This window comes from Maylandia zebra, linkage group LG17 (assembly GCF_041146795.1).
Source record: "Maylandia zebra isolate NMK-2024a linkage group LG17, Mzebra_GT3a, whole genome shotgun sequence".
NCBI classification, from domain to species: domain Eukaryota; kingdom Metazoa; phylum Chordata; class Actinopteri; order Cichliformes; family Cichlidae; genus Maylandia; species Maylandia zebra.
In genome coordinates this window covers 13041917-13064698 of record NC_135183.1, presented here as the reverse complement: position 1 = coordinate 13064698, position 22782 = coordinate 13041917, and the positions used below count along the sequence as shown (strand labels likewise).

Here is a 22782-nt window from a genome sequence, read left to right as displayed (position 1 = left end):
GTATTTTGTTGACATTTGCTGAAAACTACTGGAATATATCAGAGATACCCTTTAAATAATATTTATCTCAATTTGAAAGAGAAGGTGATGTTTGCTGTCTGAAGGTTGTGCTGAAAATGCAATTAAGAAAGTGGTCCAAGGAACATAGTTCTTCCAAGCAATCTGGAGATGGAAGAGACCACGCCTGGCAAATTTGCATCAAGCATATCTTTCGAATTTAAGGTCCAATCCCAGAATTTTTTACAAGGTGATGATATGTCAAATATTTATATATCTGTGTGTGTTTTGTAGCTTTTTTGGTAACCTTTCCATTACAGTACCTTTGGCTGTTATGTAGTAGTTAATACCCTTAGATCCCTGAGATTGCTGTGGCCAGTCTTGTGGGTAATTGCCTGGTCATCAGTGTGACAGCTTACAACTGTTGTGGTCACAAAGGCCTCTTTGACATTCCTGGGAACGGGTGTAACGCCAATCTTTGAGAGCGCAGCCAGACCAGAGCTGTGTGTTTTGGAGGCGGGTGTGGGTTTTTAAAATTTTTTTTATACATTAGGTGGAATAAATGTTCACACACAGGAAATAAACAATACAAAACAAGACCTCAAAATCGAGACAGCTGAAACAATCACTTGTAAGTGGAAGGTTAAGGCTTCGGTTCCAGCTGTTTTGCTAAACCTGCCCATGGTCAGCCATGTAATTTAGATAGAGCTTTTACAAGCGGCATGTAAACACACATAGACACACGCTCACATGAATGCAAACAAATAGGCATTACACGTTATACATAAGCGTAATGAAGGTGCAATGCCAGTTAGCCGCACAGACACTTGCAAGAACATTGTTTTCAATCACAGACGGTTCTGCTTTGCCCTCCCACACACTCCTCCTCACTTTATCTCCTCATCTTCTTGTACTTTCTCCCTTCCTCTTGTCTCCTTTATCTAATCTCCTATCTCACTCTTTCTACCTTCAAGTTCAAGTTACAGGTTGCAATTTGTCCAATGTGTCCCCATCCCCCTTTTCCAGACAATCTCTCCAAAGCCCGCCTCCATGTTTACATTCCCCTCTCCATATTTGGAGAGCTCAAGGTCCTTATGCTTTGTTTGCTTTTTGTTTTTGTTTTTTTGGTGTGTGTGTTTTTTTCCCTTGAAAGTGCAATATGTGTGTTGTACACACTTTTCCACTTGTGTGTTCGTGTGTGTGTTCGTGTGTGTGTGTGTGTGTGTGGTGTGTGTGTGATTGCAAGTCTAGTGAATGATCCACCCTTCAGTTTCCTTTCTCTCCAGTTTCCCCTTTGGACATAAAAATGCATGAGTGCACTCTCTCTCTGCCTACCTGTCGCAGCCTGGACAGGATGCAGGGGGGAGGGCAAAAAAAAGGAGGCAAAGCAGAGCGAATTACGTGTTGACGGCAAAGGCGGGGATTCATAGTGCAGGGACTGAGTGCAAGAATGACATGAGAGAGGGGAAAGAGAGAGTAGGAGGGGGGACACTGGAGAGCTCTTAGCACCTTAAGAGAAAGAATGTTCTTTGCTTGTCTTCCTGTGGCAGCCTGAGAGACAGTGAGGACTACAAACACTGTAAGAAGAAGAGAAGCTAGCCTAAATCTTTTTTCACTTTGCTTTCACTTCCATCCTTTTCATTCTACCCTCGTCCCTGTGTCTCTTTCCATTCTGCTTGTCATCTGTTCCTGTTTTCCTCTTTCTGTGACTCGGGTGGTTAGGCTTCAGCAAAGCATTTCCATCCTGTTTCTAGTCTGCAGTGGGGCCAGTGAAAGTTTACTCCTAGCAGTCGAAAAAGTAAGCTCGACTTCATTTATTTATTTATTTACTTCTATTAAAGTGATGAAGTTCTGTAAATTGTGGAGTTATGCAGCATGTTTGGAAACTGTGTGCATCTCTCTGTGAGAGAGCTATTAGACCAGCTGTGAGGGTTTACCATGCATGTCTGGTATTTGAGTTTTATTGCCTCTCTGGACTTAAGAGGCTATCTTCATACAGCTCTGGTATGCACTGTACGTATTGTTGTATTTACTATACAGGGCAGTCCTGTCGAAGTGCAGCACCCTGTTTTGGAAGATAACTTGCTCTTTTAGTTATACAGCACTGTTTAGTTTTCTGTGTTTCACGGATACAATGTGCAGATATTTTCATTTGGTCTATAACAATGTCAAAGACCTAGCTTACTGTCATATGATATACAGTGTTTAACAAATTTATTAGACTGCTTTTATGTTCTAACCATAAATACTTTATACATAAAAGTATGTTTAAAGTATTGAAAATCTAATATGCTGCTATATTAAATACTTTAGTGGTTAATCCACCAGCATGGATAAGCTCTTAAATCAAAATAATATTTTTAATGCTAAAATAAAACTACCAGTAATGATTGTTACACTGAATTACACTCATTCTGTATTGCAAAGCACTCTTTTGTTGTGAAAAGCGCTACCTGAATGAACCTTACTTACCTAATTTGTGACTTCTCAGCAAAGTATAAAACATGAATTCAGTCATTATTAGTTTTACACAGGATTTCTAACATATTAGTTTTTTGTTGTTTTTATGACAGGTGGTCTAATGAATTTGTTAAGCACCGTATATGACAAAAAAATAGCAATTTGTCCCATTTCTGAAGCTATATCATTGCAGGAATTGCAGGAAGACAAATATATTCTCTTGTTGCTACACCCAGTTAAAGGATAGAAAAGCTGTGTGCGTGACCATGCTATCGGTTGTATCTGACCCAAGGTAGACGTCTATGAAAGACACGTCCTTTGTGTGACACATGCATCTACCAGCAAACACAATGGGGCTCTGTGTTATCTCCATGGAGTGTGTCTGCCGTAATGAGTCATGTACAGTAGTTGTGCAGGCACAGAATCACCGGTAGCAGGAATATGTTCAATTCCAAGGTGCTGTTTTCAGCTTTAAATACAGTTGTCCGAGTGCAGCTTTGACCATTTTATGCTGAAATATCACATCTGTGTCCTCTGATTGTGCTGCTGACGTAATACAGTTTAGCAATTTGAAAAAAAAATCTGCTTCAAAAGAGGTAATTAGCCAGTTGTCTGTTGTACTCTCCTGTAATGGCAGTTAAACATTAAGAACTCCAGTGGCATAAAAAAGTCAGAAATATGAATGCCATATTATCTCTGACTAAATTACTTTCTATTTTATTTTGCTTTAAAAAATTGATGGTATAATTCTGTTTCATCTACCCACAGCTCCCCCCCATGCCCTGGACCCTGGAAACATTGTTTTGAGTGGCAGAGAGAGGAAGACGAGTAGTGAGGAAGGAGCTTCATTCCCTTTAACTACCTGCAGTGGTAGTTGCAGTGACCGAGCTCCATCTGCCAGCAGTGATTCTGGCTTGTCTGTTGCCTCACAGGGGCTGACTGGAGCCAGACTGAAGAGAGAAGCCAACCAGGACAAGTGCACCCAAGCAGGGAAGCTGGTCTCTGAGGTGGACTTTGAGCTTCCTCAGCGTCTTCAGGAAGTCATGACTGAGCTGGCTTCAACTAGTGGAAGAAAGGAGGAGATAGCTAGAGATGAGTCTGGATTGGGACACACAATCAATGGAGAGGCTTCGTCCAGCGAGAGGGAGACTGACATATTGGATGATGAGGATGAAGCAGATAGTGGTGCAGTTCCTGCTCTAGACATTCCGAACTCAAGTAGTATTTGCTCCCTCTCGTCCGAAAATCTGCCCAAAACTCAGAATCTAGCCCAAAGTGAGTACTTGACGCACTCCTGGGTACAGCAGCAACAAAAGGCTGCTGTCAGTGATAACTTCATTACAGTTGATGGGGATGGGAAGTCGAGCAGGATAAAGAAAGGGAGGCCACCACCTCTGGCTGCATCTGTGGCTGCTCCAGACACTCCACCTCGAGGACTCAGCAGCAGGGAAGCAGTGCAGAGAGGGCTGGTGCATGAGAATGATGCACATATCATAGATAAAACACAGAACATACACTCTGCTAATACCACACAAACGTCAGCTTGTCAAGAAGACGAACTAGCGTCTTTATCCACAGACATTGATGAGTCCATAGAGCAGCTCAATCAGCTGATTCTGGATTTGGATCCCACCTTTGTTCCTGTTCCTACCTGCTATTCCCCCTTAACTCGCTCTGCTTCCCTACACAGCAATGGCCTCAGCAACAAGGGAAGAACTCATCAGTCAGGTAAAAGCAAACACAATGCATGGCACATCAGCTATTACAAGTAATATATTCATCAATGAATGGGAAGCCTCAAATTTTAGCGATTCCTCTCTTATATCCGAGATATCTCCAACACCAGAGGGACATTTTAGAGGTCGACATTTGTGTGTTGGAGTGAAAGACCACCACACAGTTGTAACTATGTTCCCCTAAGGATTAATAATAATAATAATAATAATAATAATGATAAACTTTATTTATAAAGCACACTTAAAAACCAAGGGTATGCCAAGGTGCTTAACAAGTAACATAGATTAAGTTTAATATATTCTGTGAACAAATAAATGGAAATTCTACTTATTATACACATAGAAGTGTGGCGAATACTACTATAAAAGTGAAAAATATTGATTAGCATCAGTGTTGACTTTAACATCTAACCTGATCAGAATAGGTCATTTTATAAAATTGTTCTCGAGATTCTTGGCAATCAGAGGACAAATGATGGACGTCAGAATGATGGATAAAAACAATTTTTAAAAAGCCAGATGTAGCAAATACAATACACATTTGTTCGTGTTGTATGAAAAGAGAGAAGGGTGAATGGGTGTGATTGGGTGAATGTGGCATGTTGTATAGAGTGCTTTGAGTAGAAAAGCGCTATATAAGATTCAGTTCATTTACCATTACCACACCTGTGAAAATTGCTTGTGGACAGATGAAACTTGTATTTTATATATCGTTAAGCTCAGTTCAGTCTGAACACATGGAAGCTTTTATAACCCTGCCTGCAGTGCCGATGCACTCTTTGGTTGTGAGCTACATCTGCATTTCTTACAGAAGGTGTGTTTGTAAGTGTATTTCCTGAGAAGGAGGAAGCATTTGATTAAACAGCCTTACATATTCTTGCTATGTAAGCAGTGTAAAATCAGGCCCTCACTGCTTGCTATGCAATGATGTGTTTGCCCTCCAGTCTGTCTTATTTTGAATGGAAATATACAGAGGCAGAAATAAAAGGTTACATAAATAAGGTATGTGTGGTTACAGACATACTCGACTTCTTGCCAGTGAAAGAAATCAAAACAATCCTTTTTCATAATTTAATTTTATCAAAAATGGGAATGTCAGATGCTCTTGGATAAAGTTAAGATATTATACATTTGTCAGGAGACAGTTTAGTCTTATTGCAGATTTAGGACTAAGGTTTACTGATTTACTTGTCGTTAAATAGTTACAGACTTTGATGTGGCCCTATCCCCACAGGTTAACTCAGCAGACTACTTGATGGGTGCGTAAGTTTTGATTGGCTTGTTTATATCTGGCATGCTTAACTCTGAAATCTTTGTGTAATGCAATTGAAAGTGGTTGCACAGAGGTTGAACGTGCAACACCCTCAACCGCTATATGAGCAGATGGTTGCCGCAATTACTTGCAATCTGAATGGGAAAGAATTCAATGCATTTACCAGCCAACCACTGAGTTGGTAGTCATCTGTGGTCAGTGGGTTTTAAGTGTACAAGTGATGTTATCATCCACCAGTGGTTCATGTAAGACCACCCCAACACTTGAGCGCTTGCAAGGTTGACAGCTCCTAAATCGTTCATATCAGTTCTTAAAATGTATGTTTGTAGCTGATGAAGTGTATCAGTAGGCTGGAGGTTGATCTGTAACTAACACTTCACTTGCTTAATTACTGTGGAAATGTTGAGGTAGGAACGTGTGAGCAATCAGGAATGCTTTTGAAGTTGCGACACAACACTTTGCTGTCCTTCTCCCTCTCATCATCTTCAGAAGAGAATAGCCCTCTCACAAACACGGTGGGCACGAAGTGATACTCGACACTGCTCCCTCGGCAGCCCCGCCGGTGTGTGACAGACAGTAACTGGATTAGTTTCAGTTGGTCCACTTTAGCTTTGCTTTCATGTGATTCTGAGATGATGAATACTCACAGTGAAAGCTGAGCTCACAGTGTTCCTTGTCACTGTTTATACATGAATCCACAACTGAGGGTGATCTCATGTACAGTATATCTGTATTGTGACTCACATCAGTCTGTGGTTGCTGTGTTATGGTGTGGTTTTGGTGATTGCTGTTGAGTAAGACTGTTTTATAACTTACAATAATCCCAAAATATTTGCCCAAGTATAGTTTTAAAAAAAAATCCGCCTTTACTTTGTGGTCACAATTGCATGTAAAAATATTTTTCTTCTTTGGTTGAAACATATAGAACTGTGTGTAATCTACTGATGTAATCTCCACAGCATAAAACCCTGATTTCTGGACTCAGTGTCAGTGTTCTGACTGCTGTAATTCATACCTAGAAGGGATCATGCTGTGGTGAGAGGAAGGAGTGTACTCAGTGTGTACTAGTGTTACTAAGCAATGTTAGCAAGCTGCAGACAGTGCTGTAAACATAAACATATAAATATAAAGATACAAATTATAGAATTTAACTTTAACAGTGCCTGTTTCAGTGAAAACAACCATGATCCTTCTGTCCCCCCTTTCTTTAGCTGTAGATATGCTTTTTAATGCTTCGAAGTGATACATTTTAATATGGGAACCTATGGGAATTGACTCACTAGGACAAAGACCCCAAATGAGTGTCTGAGCCCACAAACTCATCAGGAAAAGTGCTTGCAGAGGTCAAGACAGAAGCTATCACCATTGGCTTTGTTTTTGCAACTCGGGAATTGTTTCTTACTTTTTTTTTACTTTTTGTGTTCTTTAATGTAGACATTCCATGAATGTCAGTTTGTGGCACTACCACTTTGACTTTAAATATCTGTCAACAAATTTGGGTAACTGATTTATAGTTATAATATTTTATTTAAAAACCCCAAAACAGGGATACAATCCTCTATTACAACACATGAGAGAAGAACCTAGTGAATGGTTGGTTGGTGGCGTGGGTTGCTGATGAGTTTTGCACATGGGGAGGCAAGCGCTACCATTGTGAACAAAGCTGTGGAGTTAGATCAGGTTTTGCAAGACTAATACTTTGTAAGACTTTAAAGCTGTTCATTGAAAGAACCAAGCAGTGCTGCCTTTTTGCTCCATCCAGATGTGCGTAGGTTGGATGTTGTTGTTTCTTAAAGTGATGTGATTTCTGGAACTGCAAGGTTAACCATAAGGAAAGGGGAATGCGCTAAGCAATAAGCCGATGGTGAGAGGCTTCATACAGTCTACATTTGGTTAGTCAGCTCAGGATGTATCTAGTTGTTTTTCTAAGCTGTGTGCACTCAGCGAGGCCAATACTAAGCTAACTGTTGCAGGCTCTTAGGATGATTTAAGTTACAGTAATATTGTAGTTATCTCATACTTCCTTATCAATTGGTTGACTTTTGGTTCTTTTTGAATCTTTAGCTATCAACTATACTCTCTTCATAGTTCCATACAACAAATGTTGTACTTATTGAGAAAGATCATTTAAGTATTTCTGATGTTAGATAAGATCCAGCTCAGGGGGCTATCCACTCATATTTGAAAAGAGAACAACTGATTGTTTCAGCAGATGGTTTCCAGAGAAGCCGCCCCGATGTTCCACCATCTGGTCACAGTGAAGTCTTGCTTAGTCATATAAGCTCTGCCCTTGTGATAGTCTCCCTGCTTTGTTGATACATGTATACTAATAGAAGCTTTTTGTCAGAGGCAACACGTCAAAGAGGAATCACCGTCATCAGCTTTTCTTTCTTAATTTGCAACCGGTCAGAATAAAGTCCAACTACTGTTCAGTGTTGTTTGTATTAGAATAGACAAAACTTTAAGCATATGCAATGGAGAAGAAAAAGGAATGACTGAATTTGAATCTGTGGTTGACTGCATTTCAGATCATAATCTGACTGACTGTCTGTTCTCTCCCTTTCTTCCTCACACACCACTGCCCTCCCCAACCTCAACCCTCGTTATCACTTTGCTTTCCAATCAGGTTGGATACAACAGAAGCAGGTCACTGATGTTACAGATTACGCTGGTCATCATAGTCCAGTATGGAGAGAGGGTGGACATCAGAGCCTAAGGAGTTCCCCAGGCTACAGTCCTTCCTTGCCCTCTCAGGTAAACACACTTTTTAGGTTTCATTTTAGTAAAATATATACTACATACTGGGATATATCTGTAAAAACAATTTTATTTAAACCTTAATACATAAAATAACACATAAAATAACAACACAGCAAACCTGCCAACGATCTAGCCTCAGTTAAGAAGCTTAATCTGAAATGAGATGTAAGCTATGGTAAGTGGGTTATTAGAAATGTAGCATTAAATGAAACAGATAAACTATCAAGAATAGAGCTAAAATATTTGAGCTATAGCATTAGCTAGTGTGACACAAAGGTAACATCACGTTAGCTTTGCACATTACTATAAATGGAATATGCAAAGCTAAAATATCACCAATGGAACTAAGCAAAAAGCAGCAAATCATCATCAGCTAATTTGAAACAATGCAAAGAAAATATTAGCAGTGCTAGAGAATCAGCAAATCTAATACAGTAGGTCACAAAATCAAGCAGGGGTAAGCTAAAAGCATGAGCAAATTGGCTATAAAGCTAACATTGCATTGGATCATGCATAATCATCTGCTTTCAAAAAGCTACATTCTTTGAAGTAATCACCCTAGAAACATGCTATAAATTTTAAAATGCATGCCTGAGTAAAAGTAGTCAATGTGTCTCCTTCTGAATGCAAGGCATATGCCCAATCAGTAGTCAAACTCGACCCATTCTTTTACAAGCACGTCTGGGGTTATTCCAGTGGCTGTGGTTGTTATGCTACATGCTGGCAACCGCATAAAATGCATGAATGCCCTCTTTCCAAAAGTACGTGTTTCATTCGTCACTAGTGAACGGCCAAATTACCCATGTTTGTGTGGACAGGGCTTTACTAGATGTAGCACTTTCAATTTTGTTACAGAGAAGGAGATAAAGAGATCCTGATTGTGAAACAATGTCTACATCTTAATGTTGATGTTTCTTTGTCTTTGCTCTTATTTTTATTATTATTATCAGTCTTTTAGTTTTGCACTCAGTCTTACAGCTGGGTGGAATGAATGGCCCAAGTGTTTACACCAAAACACAGGCTGCAGCCACACACAGATCACAAGACTGATGTCTGCTTGTGTGTGTGTCTTGTCATCTTTTAAGACTTTGTGGGGAAAAATGGGCTTTTTACTTGTCTCCCCTTTTTCATACCTCTTTCTTACTTCTTTCTTTTTAAATAGCACGGACATCTCTATAAATACAACAGTGTGGACTATCAAGGACGGACAGTTAGCTCTGACATCGTCCCTCCCACTCCTGCCTTCCCAGTGTCTCCTCCAACGCCTTATGGTAAGAGATCATGTCAGAATGAACACTTGTGCTCGTGGGTGTGTTCGCATTAGCAAGTCTTATCAGTGTTCTCCTTCTCTTTCCAGTGAAACATTTCTCAGAGTTTTCCCAGCTCAGGACAGGCAGGCAGTTTGACCAACACAGCTTGACACAAGGTACATTTTGCCAGGAGTGTGTGAGAGACCAAAAACATAGATGAGTGTGTTACTGACAAAAGCACTCAATCCAAACACTTGAGCTCCTGATTGCTGTTGGACAGGGTTCAAGAGTTGGCTGGAATGTCCTTCTGGCATAGGATACCAAAAACACACACTCATACACATACCTAACCTATGCTTTGTTGCTATTAGCTGCATATGCTGGCATGGCTTTTGTTTTTGGTCATTTGTGTGTGGTCAGGGTAGATATATGCCTGATTTCTAGACCTTTGTCTTCATTATTTTCATCTATGTCTTTATATTATTTACGGTAAACCAAAAGGATTTCGATATCTTGTCATGCAGGACAGCTGATGCTGGATATCCGCTAATAATAGTTTCTCGGTAACAGAGGAAGAGACCACTGCTGGCAGGATGTCCACTCATGTCCTGTTCTGGGAGGGGACAGGGGGAGAGGGGAGGGTCTTTTGTTGTTGGGACATCCTGCTTAAGGAGTTGCGTACCACATAGCTGCTGGAGGAGTTTATTGTGCTGTCAGAAATGAGTAAAAATGAGCATTTAATCATACTAAGGCAACATGGTGATGTTGTCTCAAGGCCAATCGCACATTATATGTACAGGTAGGGATGGGTACCGGTGTCCGGTGCCATGATGGCACCGGTTCTGACATAAACGGTAGTAACCAGACCGAAAAGCAGCGCACATTTCGGTGCTTTATTTCGGTGCTTTTTTTTCCTGAGCTGTGATACACTTCTAGCCAATCATTTTACGTTTCCCAGGATAGTAGGCGGGGCCAGGTACGTACGTTCAGTTAGAGCAGAGCTACAGATTAAAAATGTCCAAGGCGAAGCGGTCAAAAGTCTGGTTGTACTTCACAGCAAAATATGCAAACTCAGCAGCCTGCAACAAGTGCTTTAAGCTGATACTGTGATACTGTCAAAGGAGGTAACACCTCGAAACTGATGAAACACCTGGCGACGCATAGCGTTTTTTTTAAAAGCCGAGAAATGCGCCGTATTTGATAGCTTGCTGCGAGACCTCACACTGTGCACGTTGGGTGGGTTGCCAGTTATCGGACCCGGAGCAACATCCCCCAAAAACCCGAAGAATAGAGTCCTGGCCCCTAGCCCTGCCAGTGTAGCAGAAATGATGAGGATGATGATGGCAGCAGCCGTTCTTCTCTGCGTGAGTAGCTAAATGTTGTTCGTGTGTAATTTACGTTGAGTAGGCTAACCACGTTATTACATTAATGCATGTAAGGTGAACTAGCAAACATCATCATAGCTACATGCGGCTGTCCTCTTGTTTGATGGCAGATACTCCTTTCACCCTGGACAAAAAGGCTAAAATGACCAAAGAAAAAGTGGGAAACAGCTGAACATGAGAGGTTTTTGGACAAAGTTTGTGTTTTTTTTTCCATTGTTTAAGCACTGCTTCCAGCCAAGAGTGATACCATATATGCCCCATAGCTGCAGAAAAGGCTAACATTGTTATCTTTTTACAAAAAACAAAACAAAACAGCTGAACATGGGAGGTTTTTGGACAAAGTTTGCGTTCTCCATTCTTTAAGCACCGGTTCGAGCACCGTTTAAGCACCGGCACCGTTTCAAAAGTACCGATTTGGCACCGGTATCGGATAAAACCTAAACGATACCCATCCCTATGTACAGGAGTTGCTCTGCTATTCAAAACTATGCTGTGAAGCTCCTGGTGCACAGTTCTTGTGCTGATGGCAATGGCAGAGGCGGTTTGGAACACTGGTTGCAATGGTGATATCCTATTATAGAGATAGTAATTAAAGTGATATTTATGGTGGCATTTTGCATTGTATTGCAGGCAGATTAGTTTGAGCTTTGAAACAGCGGGTCTGCCTGTTTATTGTAAACACGTTTTTCAAAGCAGAGCGGCAGCAGGATGGAGTAATAGCTGCTGAAAGAGTAATCATCAGTTATGTAAAAAAAAGGCTTTTTTTTCTTTACTGCATGGATGAATTAACAAACAACACCAAATATCTTTCGCTCGGGGATCAGACAACAGTTTCCTGTTCCCCAACTTAAAATTAAACTGCAGTCTGGGAAACAGTTTGCCTTGTCTGGACAAAACAGTGACGTACCACATTTGAAATATTTTTTTAATGTTTACAGTCATTATTGTAATCACAGTCTGACCTTAGGCTACTGCTGTGGACAGCATCAGGCAGCTAAAAAAACAACGGCGCACCCAGTCAGACACACTAACGCTCCAGTAACGACTACCGAGGTATTCACAATAGGGCTGCCACAAACGATTATTTTGATAGTCGACTAGTCACCGATTATTTTTGCGATTAGTCGACTAATCAGATCATCATCCATTGAACGTAAAAGTACAGCTTATTGCACCAGCAGCATCTGCTCTTATATAACTATCATTAGCTTACAGCTTTAAGTGTTTAAGGTCTGTGCTAACTAAAAATAAAGACAAGATGATAGTTAATTGAATTCTAATTAAATGTGCAGTTTCGGTGGAGTTTAATAAACTCAGCCGATTTACTCAGGAACAAATAAAATACTGAAAAAAGCCAAACAATAACATTTTTAAGTTATCTAAGTGACTTGTATATGTTTAACCTGAGTAGGGCGGTGGGTTTGAAAACGATCTGCCGGGAGTCCGGTGCTCTCATGGCCCCCGGCTAGCTATCGAGCTAGTGGGTAACAGACGCCTCCGAAAACGTCGGAGCGCTTTTGAAAATATGTGGTGTCTTGATAAACTGAGCAGATATTTGAGGTTTACACAGCTACATTCTCGCCTGAAAATATGTTAAACGTTTATTTTGTGACCCAGAAAGAATAATAAGAGTAATATTAAAACTAACTAGCTGCTGCCATTGTTGACAACTGCGCTGGGCCGCGCTATGAATTCTGGGACACAGTTTCTTCTTCTTCGGGGTTTAACGGCAGCTGGCATCCTTGTACATGCAGTGCTGCCATCTTCTGTTTCAGTCCGTTATTACACTCTTAAATCCTGCTACTTATTCCTGCTTTTGGGATCTTACAAAGCTTCAAATGACGCGTCGACTATTAAATCAGTCGTCGACGATTTTGATAGTCGACGTAATCGTGACTAGTCGACTAATCGTGGCAGCCCTAATTCACAACAGATCCTGGTGTGTCATATGTGCTGGTATTTTTATGAAGCTTGTAGAATTATAGTGTACATTTTAGTATTCCAGTGAATTTGATAGACTTTTTTAAAGTCTACTCTAATTTGAGTCTAAAAGGAAAACTGAGTTTATTAAACTAACATGTGAAAGTTCTTTTTATTTAAATAAATATAAATTAGGGGGAATTGTCTTTTGCTTCTTTGCCAAGAGTTTAGTGAGATGCTATTACTCATTCTATATCTCTGGAGTTAGAGGGCAGTTAGCACTTGAGCAAAAGTATGCAAAGATAAAAAGCAGCTACACATAGGCAATATAGAGTTAGACAGATAATAAACCAGAATATGAACTTGAAAGTCTTATCTAACCATAAAAATGATCTAACTATAGTGTTTCTCATTTCCTAATAAAGAAAAGACAAAAAATGCAAAACAAAAAAAACATGTGAAACAGGTAAAGCAGTCACAGAATTTGCCAGTTACACTTAATGCATTTACTAGCACCCTAGTAGCACAAAAGCCAAATCTAAAAGTATAATATAAAGCAGAAAACAACATATTGTTTATTTCTTAAAGATAAATAGCCAAAAGAGAAGAGCTGCTGCATCATAAAGCTGAACCAAAACTATAAAGTTGGGGACCATACCCAGAAATGATAGTAGGGTAAAACACATGATAGAACTAGGGTTGATTTCAGAGTTAGGTGGTAATTATTCAAACATTGCATATAACATATGGGATGTTGTTATAAAAAGTGTTTTAACCAGTCAATGCATTGCGTATATGCTACTATATGAGTGCCTACAGAGATTTCTTACCAAAACAGAGATACCCCACACATGCTATATGCTTTAAGGCTGTTTAGTAACAACACTAAGATTTTTAAAATGGATAGCAGACTCACATCTAAGCCTTTGGGAAACCAACATTACAGTACCAGGCAATCATCAACCTAAAGATGAACTCTGCTGCGGTTTCTGCACTTGTGTACTTTCATATCCTCGTGATGGCAAGCTCAAATTCAAGTGTTATGTAATGATAATTTCTGTGTGTACTTTTGTATGAATCAAAATAAACACTGATATATATACAGAAGGTCTCAGCCAGCGGAAGCAGGCTTTAGCCAAGGAATGTAGATGTAGTTACGAGCTGAGGTTTAACAGAGTCAGATGGTTTGCTCAGATAGACACTTGACTTTCTGAACCTCAGGGGTGAAAGGTCGGGAGCAAGTCAGAGGGTATAGCACAGAGGGGAGCACGACCTCTTCAAACGGTTGCTTTTTGTTGTGCTTAGTGAATAGGAGTGAGCTAAAGGGTCTTTAGCTAAATATTTCAACGGTCATTGTGTAGACATGCAGTATAATGATCCAGATGTCAACAAAAGACTGAAAGTTGCCTGTAGTATGCACAGTGTCATTCAAAATAGCTTGCATAATGAATAATGTGATAATTTCACTCACTACACATGTGTCTCATAGAAGTTACGATTATATACAAGATGGATATACAAAGCAACTAAAGTACTTTGCTTAGTTTGTCACACTTGGGGTGTCCCAGTGCATCTCAGCTTGGAGTCTGATAGTCAAAAGAAGACTGTTTTCTCATTTGAAGTAATTTATATTTGGCCATAAAACTCCACATTCTTCCACATGGAGAGCAACAGCAAGATCCCATTACAAAACAGAGCAGTCATCACTGATAAGAGATATGACAAAGATGAAATCATTAACACCAAAAAGCAGCTGGAGGTGGGTTTCAAAGTGGCTTGCAAGCTGAGCTTGAGTGACTATGCAGCATGCCTGAGCTAATGCAACACTCGATAACTCTTTTTGATGCTGTTTAAGGCGTGTGTAGATGAGTAACTGAAGTCAGCAATTCAAGTCAACTTCATCTCTGTAAATGTTACAGCAGTGTATAGCAAATTTAGCAGTAAAACTAGCATGCATTTTACAAATAAAAAAGGAAAAAGAAAAAACAAACAATGAAGATAAAACTAAAATCCATTCCATCTCATTTCCTGTCAAAACCAGGCATGCAGCGCATGCTTCATTTCAAGCAAAAGTAAACACAATTCAATTCATCAGGAGCTTTATGGTGTAATTTACGAGGTGCTAAGATTAGACACATGGCAGGAGACGCTGTCAGTGTGTCTGCATGCCTTTTCCTTTGCATTTGTAGTGAGCAGATGGTGGGAGTGGACACACATGCCCTGACAGAGAGCTCATAGAAAGTCTTCAAACCCCACCACCTCCTCCTCTCTCTCTCTATGGTCCATAAAAGGCCACAAGTGACCTCTGACCCCTCTGGTATCCACTCTGATTGGGGGAAAGTGCTCACAGTAGCTGAGCAGGAACAATGCTCAGTGGTCAGTAAGAGGGAGGGAGTGGGGGGTTGGGAGGGCGGGGGGGATTCCCTACCTCTTCTTTCTTCCTCCCTCTCTTTTCTGTCCCTCCCTTCATACAAACCCAGAAGTTGTGCGGAGTCACAACACGCCAGGAACAAACAGGGGAGCTCATTTTTCCATCTGGGATACGAAAGGAATTGGGCATGGCAGCGAAACTATCCAGCCCCTGAACACACACACACACACACAAGAAACCTCCAGTGAGTTGAGTTCACATTGCTTTGTTGCATACAGAAGTGAAAAAAGGGAGAGAGAGAGAGAGGAGGAGATTCTTGGTCACAGGGAGGCTTTCATTCACACAGTGAGGCAGAGCGTAGTAGAAAGAGATAGAGGTTTTTGGAACAGGAAGGGGAGATCCTGGAAGTTTGGGGGTAAACAGGAAACCTACAAACAGGAGGACAACTTCTGAGAGTGTCACCGTCATGACTGCATCTCTTGGTATGTACGTGCACACACACACATATGCCAGAAAGCCTGAATGATTGTGTATGATTGAATAGTTTTGTTCACAAGTGTGCGTACACACCGGCTGCAACCACCTACAGTCATGATACACCGGTGAGCTTTTAACAGGTTTCCTTGTGTTCTTTATTTTTATTTTCTCAGTTTTCCTTATATTCTGTCTCTTGTTTATGAAATGTTACCTCTCCCTCAGTCCCTCGCGGAATTTTTAAGGAGGCGCACACGCAGAGAAACACTTCCCCTCTCTTCTCTCTAATCCAGGTCTCTGGTATTAGCCAACACTTCCTGGAATTTTTCCTTTTTCATCCACCCCCATCCCTCCTTAAAAACCCCACATTCTGTCTCTTTTTGTGCATGAAAAAACGATTTAGCGTGCAGCCCGTCTGACATCTCACACTCGGTGGGATGGTGAGGTGGTTTGTTCCATTGCCGTGTTCATGATGTCATCCCTTTAAAGGCTATTATGGCCTGTGTTGTGCAGTCATGGAGGCTGATGTATTGGTGGTTAACCGAAGGAGGTCCCGTTTCCCCCTTTTTTTCTGCCCTACTGACCTGGGTTGAACTGAAAAGTCTTTGAAGATTTTCATTTTTGTTGGGGTGCTTATTGCTCCCAGCATTCCCCCGGGATGTCACACTCAACAAAATAAGCCACAAGTAAACTTCAACTTTATTTTTCCTCCAGGAACAATCTTTGTCTTGGTTTTAATTTCTAAGTGTTGAAGTCAGGTTTTGAACTTGGAGTAAGTACAGCTGGTCTTTTTGATATTTTTATAATACTGGATAAATGAAATTGCAAAATGGTGCATCCTTTGAATTTGATGCATTTTACCGCTATTTCTGGACATTTGATAAGCAAAAATATATGAAAAGCTTAAGGAAATGAGATACAAATTTGCAAAACTGGTCACCAGGACTTCTTCAGTGCGGTGGAAATAATAATAATAATAATAATAATAATAATAATAAACTAGAAAGCGAAAATTTCTGAAGAAATTTTAAGTGTGCCTATGCCGCCGCTAATCAGTATAGTTTGCCATTCAAACGGCTACAGAGAGCAAAACTCAGCAGAGCAGCCATTCTCCACCATGAACTATGGTAAAACCAAACACCGCTCGCGCCTCACAGATGACAGCTTACAGTTTTGTGTAAAGATGAGGTGACTTCGTACAGCCCCAATTTGTAGACGCTGTGCGCAGAGGTTCATAAGCAGACCCGACAATGTTTGCATGAACACACTTTGAAGCATTACGTTATGGACCACTTTTCACACATAGTTGCTGTACCCACACAGCCGGCTGTAGCTTTTCATCTCATAGCCCGACACATACACAAAAAAAAAAAAAAAAAAAAAAAAAAGCAGAGAGAGCACAGACTTTACACCTGAGAGGCGTGATTGCAGATGCCGCTGAGGTGGGTCCACCTCCCCTGCAGCGGCACTGCAGACCACGCCCTGCCACACACATCAAACACGTAAAATAAATATTTATGCACTTTTCATTCACTTTTTGTTTTTTGTTATTTTTACACAGTGTTCTGAATGATTAACAATGGTCTACAGCCAATCTTGTGTATTATTATACAAACTTTGGTTGTAAGATTCAGATAACTATTTAATAAAAGCTAAATATTTTATATGAGAGTAAGAAAGAAAAGTATATCTTTGTCTCATACTCTCATCAGACAATACATGAACCTCTCAATAAACAAAATATATGCTCGGCTTAAATGACAAACCGCTATTTTACACAGTGGAACACTTATTTTTAAACAAAACCAATGCAGTTCGCCACTGACAGTGCTTACCTTTGCACATCACAGTAAACACCGAACCAAGATGGCGCCCACGCGAACGAGAAATCTGAACTACGGTGTCCTGCAGAGGACAAATGGTCAAAATTGCTAAAATTTACAACATATATGCAGCTCAACAGCGACACCTTGTGACTTATTCCAGTCACTACCTTACATATACATAACGTCTTACCTGACATTCAGTTCACCGGACACTCATACTGAATCACCAGCCCATATAAATAAAAAATAAGTCCAGCAGCCAACCAAGAGTCATCACGAAAGACTAGGGGTGACACGACAGCGTGAGCGGGCCTGGGTGTCAGCCAGCCCAGCCTGGGTGTCAGCCAGCCCGACCTGGGTGGCAGCCAAGCCGCGCTAGCCAGCTAGCTGCCATGCGGCGGTGAAACGAGAGCGTGAGCCGGCCTGGGTATCAGTCAGCCCGGCCTAGGTGTCAGCCAAGCCGCCCTAGCCAGCTAGCTGCCATGCGGCGCTAGCAGTAACATCGTGAGAGATATGGGACTTCTTGATAAAATATGGGACTTCTTGATAAAATATGGGACTTCTTGATAAAACGAGCAGATATTTGAAGTTTACACCCCTACATTCTCGCCTGAAAATAGGGGAGGCTGTCATAAAGTTCAAAATCAGTAACTTAGCGCGCACAGCTGTATAGAAACTCCGTCGTGCTAGCTAGCACGCAGTACAGTTATTGTAACTGTCAGCACAACGAAAATAAACTACACCTAAACTCGGTTTATATCTGACCCAAATAGAGTGCAGTTAATAACGTCTTACCTGAAATTCAGTTCACCAGCCGCCTGCTTCTCCTGCATTGGGTTTCCCTTATCCACGATTGAGCTCCGCGTTAGCCACCACCGGTCGATCGGTGTTTCTTTCCCCGCATACGAGGGGAAGAGACATATACCGGTGGCTAACGCGGAGCTAGCTAGCCACCGGTATATGAACAACTCAGTTATTTTTTCCACATCGACCAGCATCATCGGCCCATATAAACGAAAAATAAGTCCAGCTAAGACAAAGACTGTTTGCGGAGCGATCGGGGGTGAAAGGAGTTAGAGACGCCTCACTGAAAGCCAAGCCTGGGTGCTTTTGAGCGAAGCGGCGCCGGCTAGCCGGCCGGCCGAACTAGCTAGCCGGCCGGCCGAACTAGCTAGCCGGCCGGCCGAACTAGCTAGCCGGCCGGCCGAACTAGCTAGCCGGCCGGCCGAACTAGCTAGCCGGCCGGCCGAACTAGCTAGCCGGCCGGCCGAACTAGCTAGCCGGCCGGCCGAACTAGCTAGCCGGCCGGCCGAACTAGCTAGCCGGCCGGCCGAACTAGCTAGCCGGCTAGCAGCAACATCGTGAGAAATCTGTTGCTAATATGGGATGTTTTGACAAAACGAGCAGATATTTGACGTTTACACACCTACATTCTCACCTGAAAACCGGTCGATCGGCGGCCGCCTCACATGTTTCTTTCCCCACATATGAGGGGAAAGAGACACATACCGGTGGCTAGCTAGCTCCGCGTTAGCCACCACCAAACAACTCAGTTAGTTTTTCCTCATCGACCAGCATCATCGGCCCATATAAACGAAAAATAAGTCCAGCTAAGACAAAGACTGTTTGCGGCGCTATCGGGGATGAAAGGAGTTAGAGACGCCTCACTGAAAGGCAAGCCTGGGTGCTTTTGAGTGAAGCGGCGCTAGCTAGCCAACATCGTGAAAAATCTGTTGCCAATATGGGATGTTTTGACAAAACGAGCAGATATTTGACGTTTACACACCTACATTCTCACCTGAAAATATCTTAAAAGTTTACTTTGTGACCTAGAAACACAAATAAGAGGAATATATTAAACCAAGTGGCAGCCGCCATTGTTTGACTGGTAGAGGCGTGCTTTGAATTGTGGGATATGCAGTTTTCCACCAAGCATACACCCTTGCCGTTACCGTAACTATTCAATGCTTCGTGCAACCTTAGAATTCCAATGGTTCCTGAAAGCACCGACGCTGTGCGCGCCGTTCATATTGTTGTCATTATGGTAATCCAAATACGGGGACATACCACTAGAGTGAGCCAACACACCACAAATTAAGTGAGTGAGCAAACACACCACAAAGTAAGTAAAGTTTCACTTTCGTTCGTTCCCATTCATTTGAATGGGCAAAAACTTGCATTAAAATATTCATATTTAAAAAACTATAGAAGTAATAAACACCAAAAGTCATAGCACACCATTCCTGATCCAGCGGCACAAAATGATATAACATATATGAAGCTTGTGTCAGGCTGAAAAAGGAAAATAATAATAATAATAATAAATCCGAGCAATAGTAATAAGTGTGCCTTTTGGCATAGGCACACTTAATAATCCCTGCTTTGCAACAGAGAAGGAAAGTTAGGCACAGACATAACTAGAGAAGAGTGGCACATTAAAAGAAAATCACCTGCTTCATTATCAAAATCACTTCTTGAGTAACCCTTTTATGAAATGGGTGGTTTCTTTGCCATATTTCAGGCCAGCTTGTAGAACAAAATGGCTGAGTTTACATCAGAAGTTAGTGAGGGGGATCTCTGCCTATGCAGCTATCCTAGAAAAAATATTCTAATTATCATCAAACAAAATCTTTATTTATATATACAGAGGTGTCAAAACTGATCATTGAGGGTACTTCTTTATGGTGGAAAGAGTTCAGGTCTTGAGTGTACCATATGCCTCCAGAACAGCTTCAGTGTGTCTTGACTTGGATTTTCCACATCTCCATAGAGAAGTGATCCATCATTTTACTGCTGTAGAGTTTTTCCAAACACAGTGGTTCACAGTCTCCCATAGGCAATCAACTATGTTGAGATCCAGTTTTATGATTCACATGATTTGGATTTTCAGTGAGTCTTTGTTCCTATATGAATAGGAGGCATTGTATATCGTAAAAGAGAGCACTACCTTGGGCACAGAATAAAGGTGATCCCTCAGAACAACACTGGGTTGATTTGTAGTGCAGTTTTGGTTCACTTGTCCCTTCAGGATAGACAGGAAACTGCCCCCAACAGCATGATGACCAGATCCCTAAATAATAGGGGTCAAAAGGGTCACTGTTTCCCTTTATTTTGTTACCCACCTGTGGTTAATGAAAACAGTCCAACATTTATGGGTAAAGAGAGATAGTCTGTCAGGCGTAGGCAAAGAACAGGTGTAATTCCATTACAAAATGTTAAACTGCTTTAAACTGCAGACAAGAGTAAAATACCAAAAGCACAAAATGTCTTGATAGAAACATGAAAACTCAACACCACAGAGAAAGAACAGCTACAAACTAACAAATAAACAGAGTCATCTCTCTATGACGATTGTTATGATGCTGTTATGGTTGATGCATTGGTAATTGTTGGCATGATGTCAACACTGCCCTGTAGTCAGGATAAAAGTGAAAGAAGTGGTTTCAAAGTTTTTGGCACAGTGTCTTTTCCAACGACTGCACCAGTCTCAGGTTTTGAAATCCATCTCCACCAGTATCCAGACATCATTGCCAAAACTATGTCGCATGCAACATTTATGCACTGCTTGGGAGGTGGGTTCTTTTCTTTTTGTTACCACTGGCAACGTACAAAAGTCTCTTGCATGACATGCGGAAATAAAAGCCACAGCCACAGAAATGGTTGAGTGTTATGGTGAAGTGGATGTGTCATGATGTTTCCTCGATGTTGCATTCAGAATATGTTTTTGCTGCCCTCAAATGTTCAAGTATTCTGACTTTAGCCCTTTTACTGTGTAGAAGCTTTTTCAAATACTAATAACTATAACAAGTAGCTATTTTCAGTTAATTAATTCTAAATAATCACCAAAAAAGTGTATTCAATGAGAATTTGACACTATTAAGTAGTAAGAATTAAGTACTATGGTTAAAGTAGAGCAATTCAAGAATTTTTTTTCGTTTATTACCATACTGCACACTAAAATTAAGCACTATCACTAATCACTAAGTTTTTTGTTTGTTTTTTAAATTTTCAGTTCAGTTGTATTTACATAGTGCCAAATCACAAAAACAGTTACATAAAGCATTTTATATGGTAAGGTAAAGACTGGACAACAATACAGAGAAAACAGAAAACCCCAACAACTAGATGAGTCCTGTGAGCTAACACCAAACCGACCACTTGCTGCAACCAGTTGGGGCTGAAGGAAGGAAGACAGAACAGGACTAGACAAAAATATCAAGGAATCTGAAGATAGTTGTTGTTAGCATAAGTAGCTGCACAGTGTCAATAACAGGTTCAGAATTTAGAGAAGTTTAAAAAAAAAAGCTCCATTTCCCTATGGGACAAATTTATTGACAAAGGCTGCTCAGAGACACTGTGCAGATGTTTGACTTTTGCTGTGGCGCAGGAAAGCAAGGGCAAAGATTGAGAAAATCAAACCACAAGATGGAAACTTTTGACAACAGAGCAGACAGAGGGCCTGTTCAGGACACAGGCACCAAGATGGAAAAACCGAAACAAGGATTTTGTTCCTCCAACCATTAATCAACAACTGGTCCGTGTTAAAGCTCTGGCTATGTGAGACTAACCAGAGCATACATTGTCTAGCATGCAAATGCTGATGATGCAATCATTTTTAGTACATCTGCACTTTGGAACCATATGACAAAGCAGGAAGTATGGAATCTATAGGCAGTCCATATGATATGATCTTTGCACAAGGGTGGAGTTTATGGCCAGATTTGAACAGGGTAAGGTTTATCTCTCAGAAGAACTAAACAACGATATAGACTTATGGAGCAGCAGAAATGCTCACAGAAGAGGACTTACATCCATCCATCCATCCATCCATCTTCATCCGCTTATCCGAAGTCGGGTCGCGGGGGTAGCAGCCTAAGCAAAGAGGTCCAGACCTCCCTCTCCCCAGCCACCTCCTCCAGCTTGTCCGGGGGAATACCAAGGCGTTCCCAGGCCAGCCGAGAGATATAATCTCTCCAGCGTGTCCTGGGTCTGCCCCGGGGCCTCCTCCCGGTGGGACATGCCTGGAACACCTCGCCCAGGAGGCGCCCAGGGGGCATCCTTGCCAGATGCCCGAACCACCTCAGCTGGCTCCTTTCGATGTGGAGCAGCAGCTGCTCTACTCTAAGCCCCTCCCGGATGGCCGAACTTCTCACCCTATCTCTAAGGGAGAGGCCAGCCACCCTTCGGAGGAAGCTCATTTCCGCCGCTTGTATCCGCGATCTCGTTCTTTCGGTCACTACCCACAGCTCGTGGCCATAGGTGAGGGTAGGGACGTAGATCGACCGGTAAATTGAGAGCTTCGCTTTTACACTCAGCTCCCTCTTCACCAC

At 41.5% G+C, this 22782-nt stretch overlaps 2 protein-coding genes across 5 annotated transcripts in view; one reads left to right on the top strand and one right to left on the bottom strand.

Annotated features, from left to right (window-relative positions):
• The window catches only part of LOC101464301 (PH domain leucine-rich repeat-containing protein phosphatase 1), a 57329-nt gene extending 39651 nt beyond the window's left edge, over positions 1-17678 (bottom strand). Inside the window, exon 1 of the mRNA XM_076875439.1 lies at positions 17462-17678. Coding sequence (XP_076731554.1) covers positions 17462-17471 — 10 coding nt within the window. The 5' untranslated portion in view covers positions 17472-17678. The remainder of the gene's footprint in view (positions 1-17461) is intronic.
• Positions 1-22782, top strand: part of tns3.2 (tensin 3, tandem duplicate 2) — a 58559-nt gene that overhangs the window by 15786 nt on the left and 19991 nt on the right. For 3 of the 4 annotated variants that reach the window (XM_004571739.3, XM_076875440.1, XM_076875441.1), the window contains 4 exons: positions 3226-4185; positions 8093-8220; positions 9389-9497; positions 9584-9652. In XM_004571739.3, coding sequence (XP_004571796.1) covers positions 3226-4185; positions 8093-8220; positions 9389-9497; positions 9584-9652 — 1266 coding nt within the window. The remainder of the gene's footprint in view (positions 1-3225; positions 4186-8092; positions 8221-9388; positions 9498-9583; positions 9653-22782) is intronic. The other variant, XM_004571740.3, reaches the window with a different exon arrangement.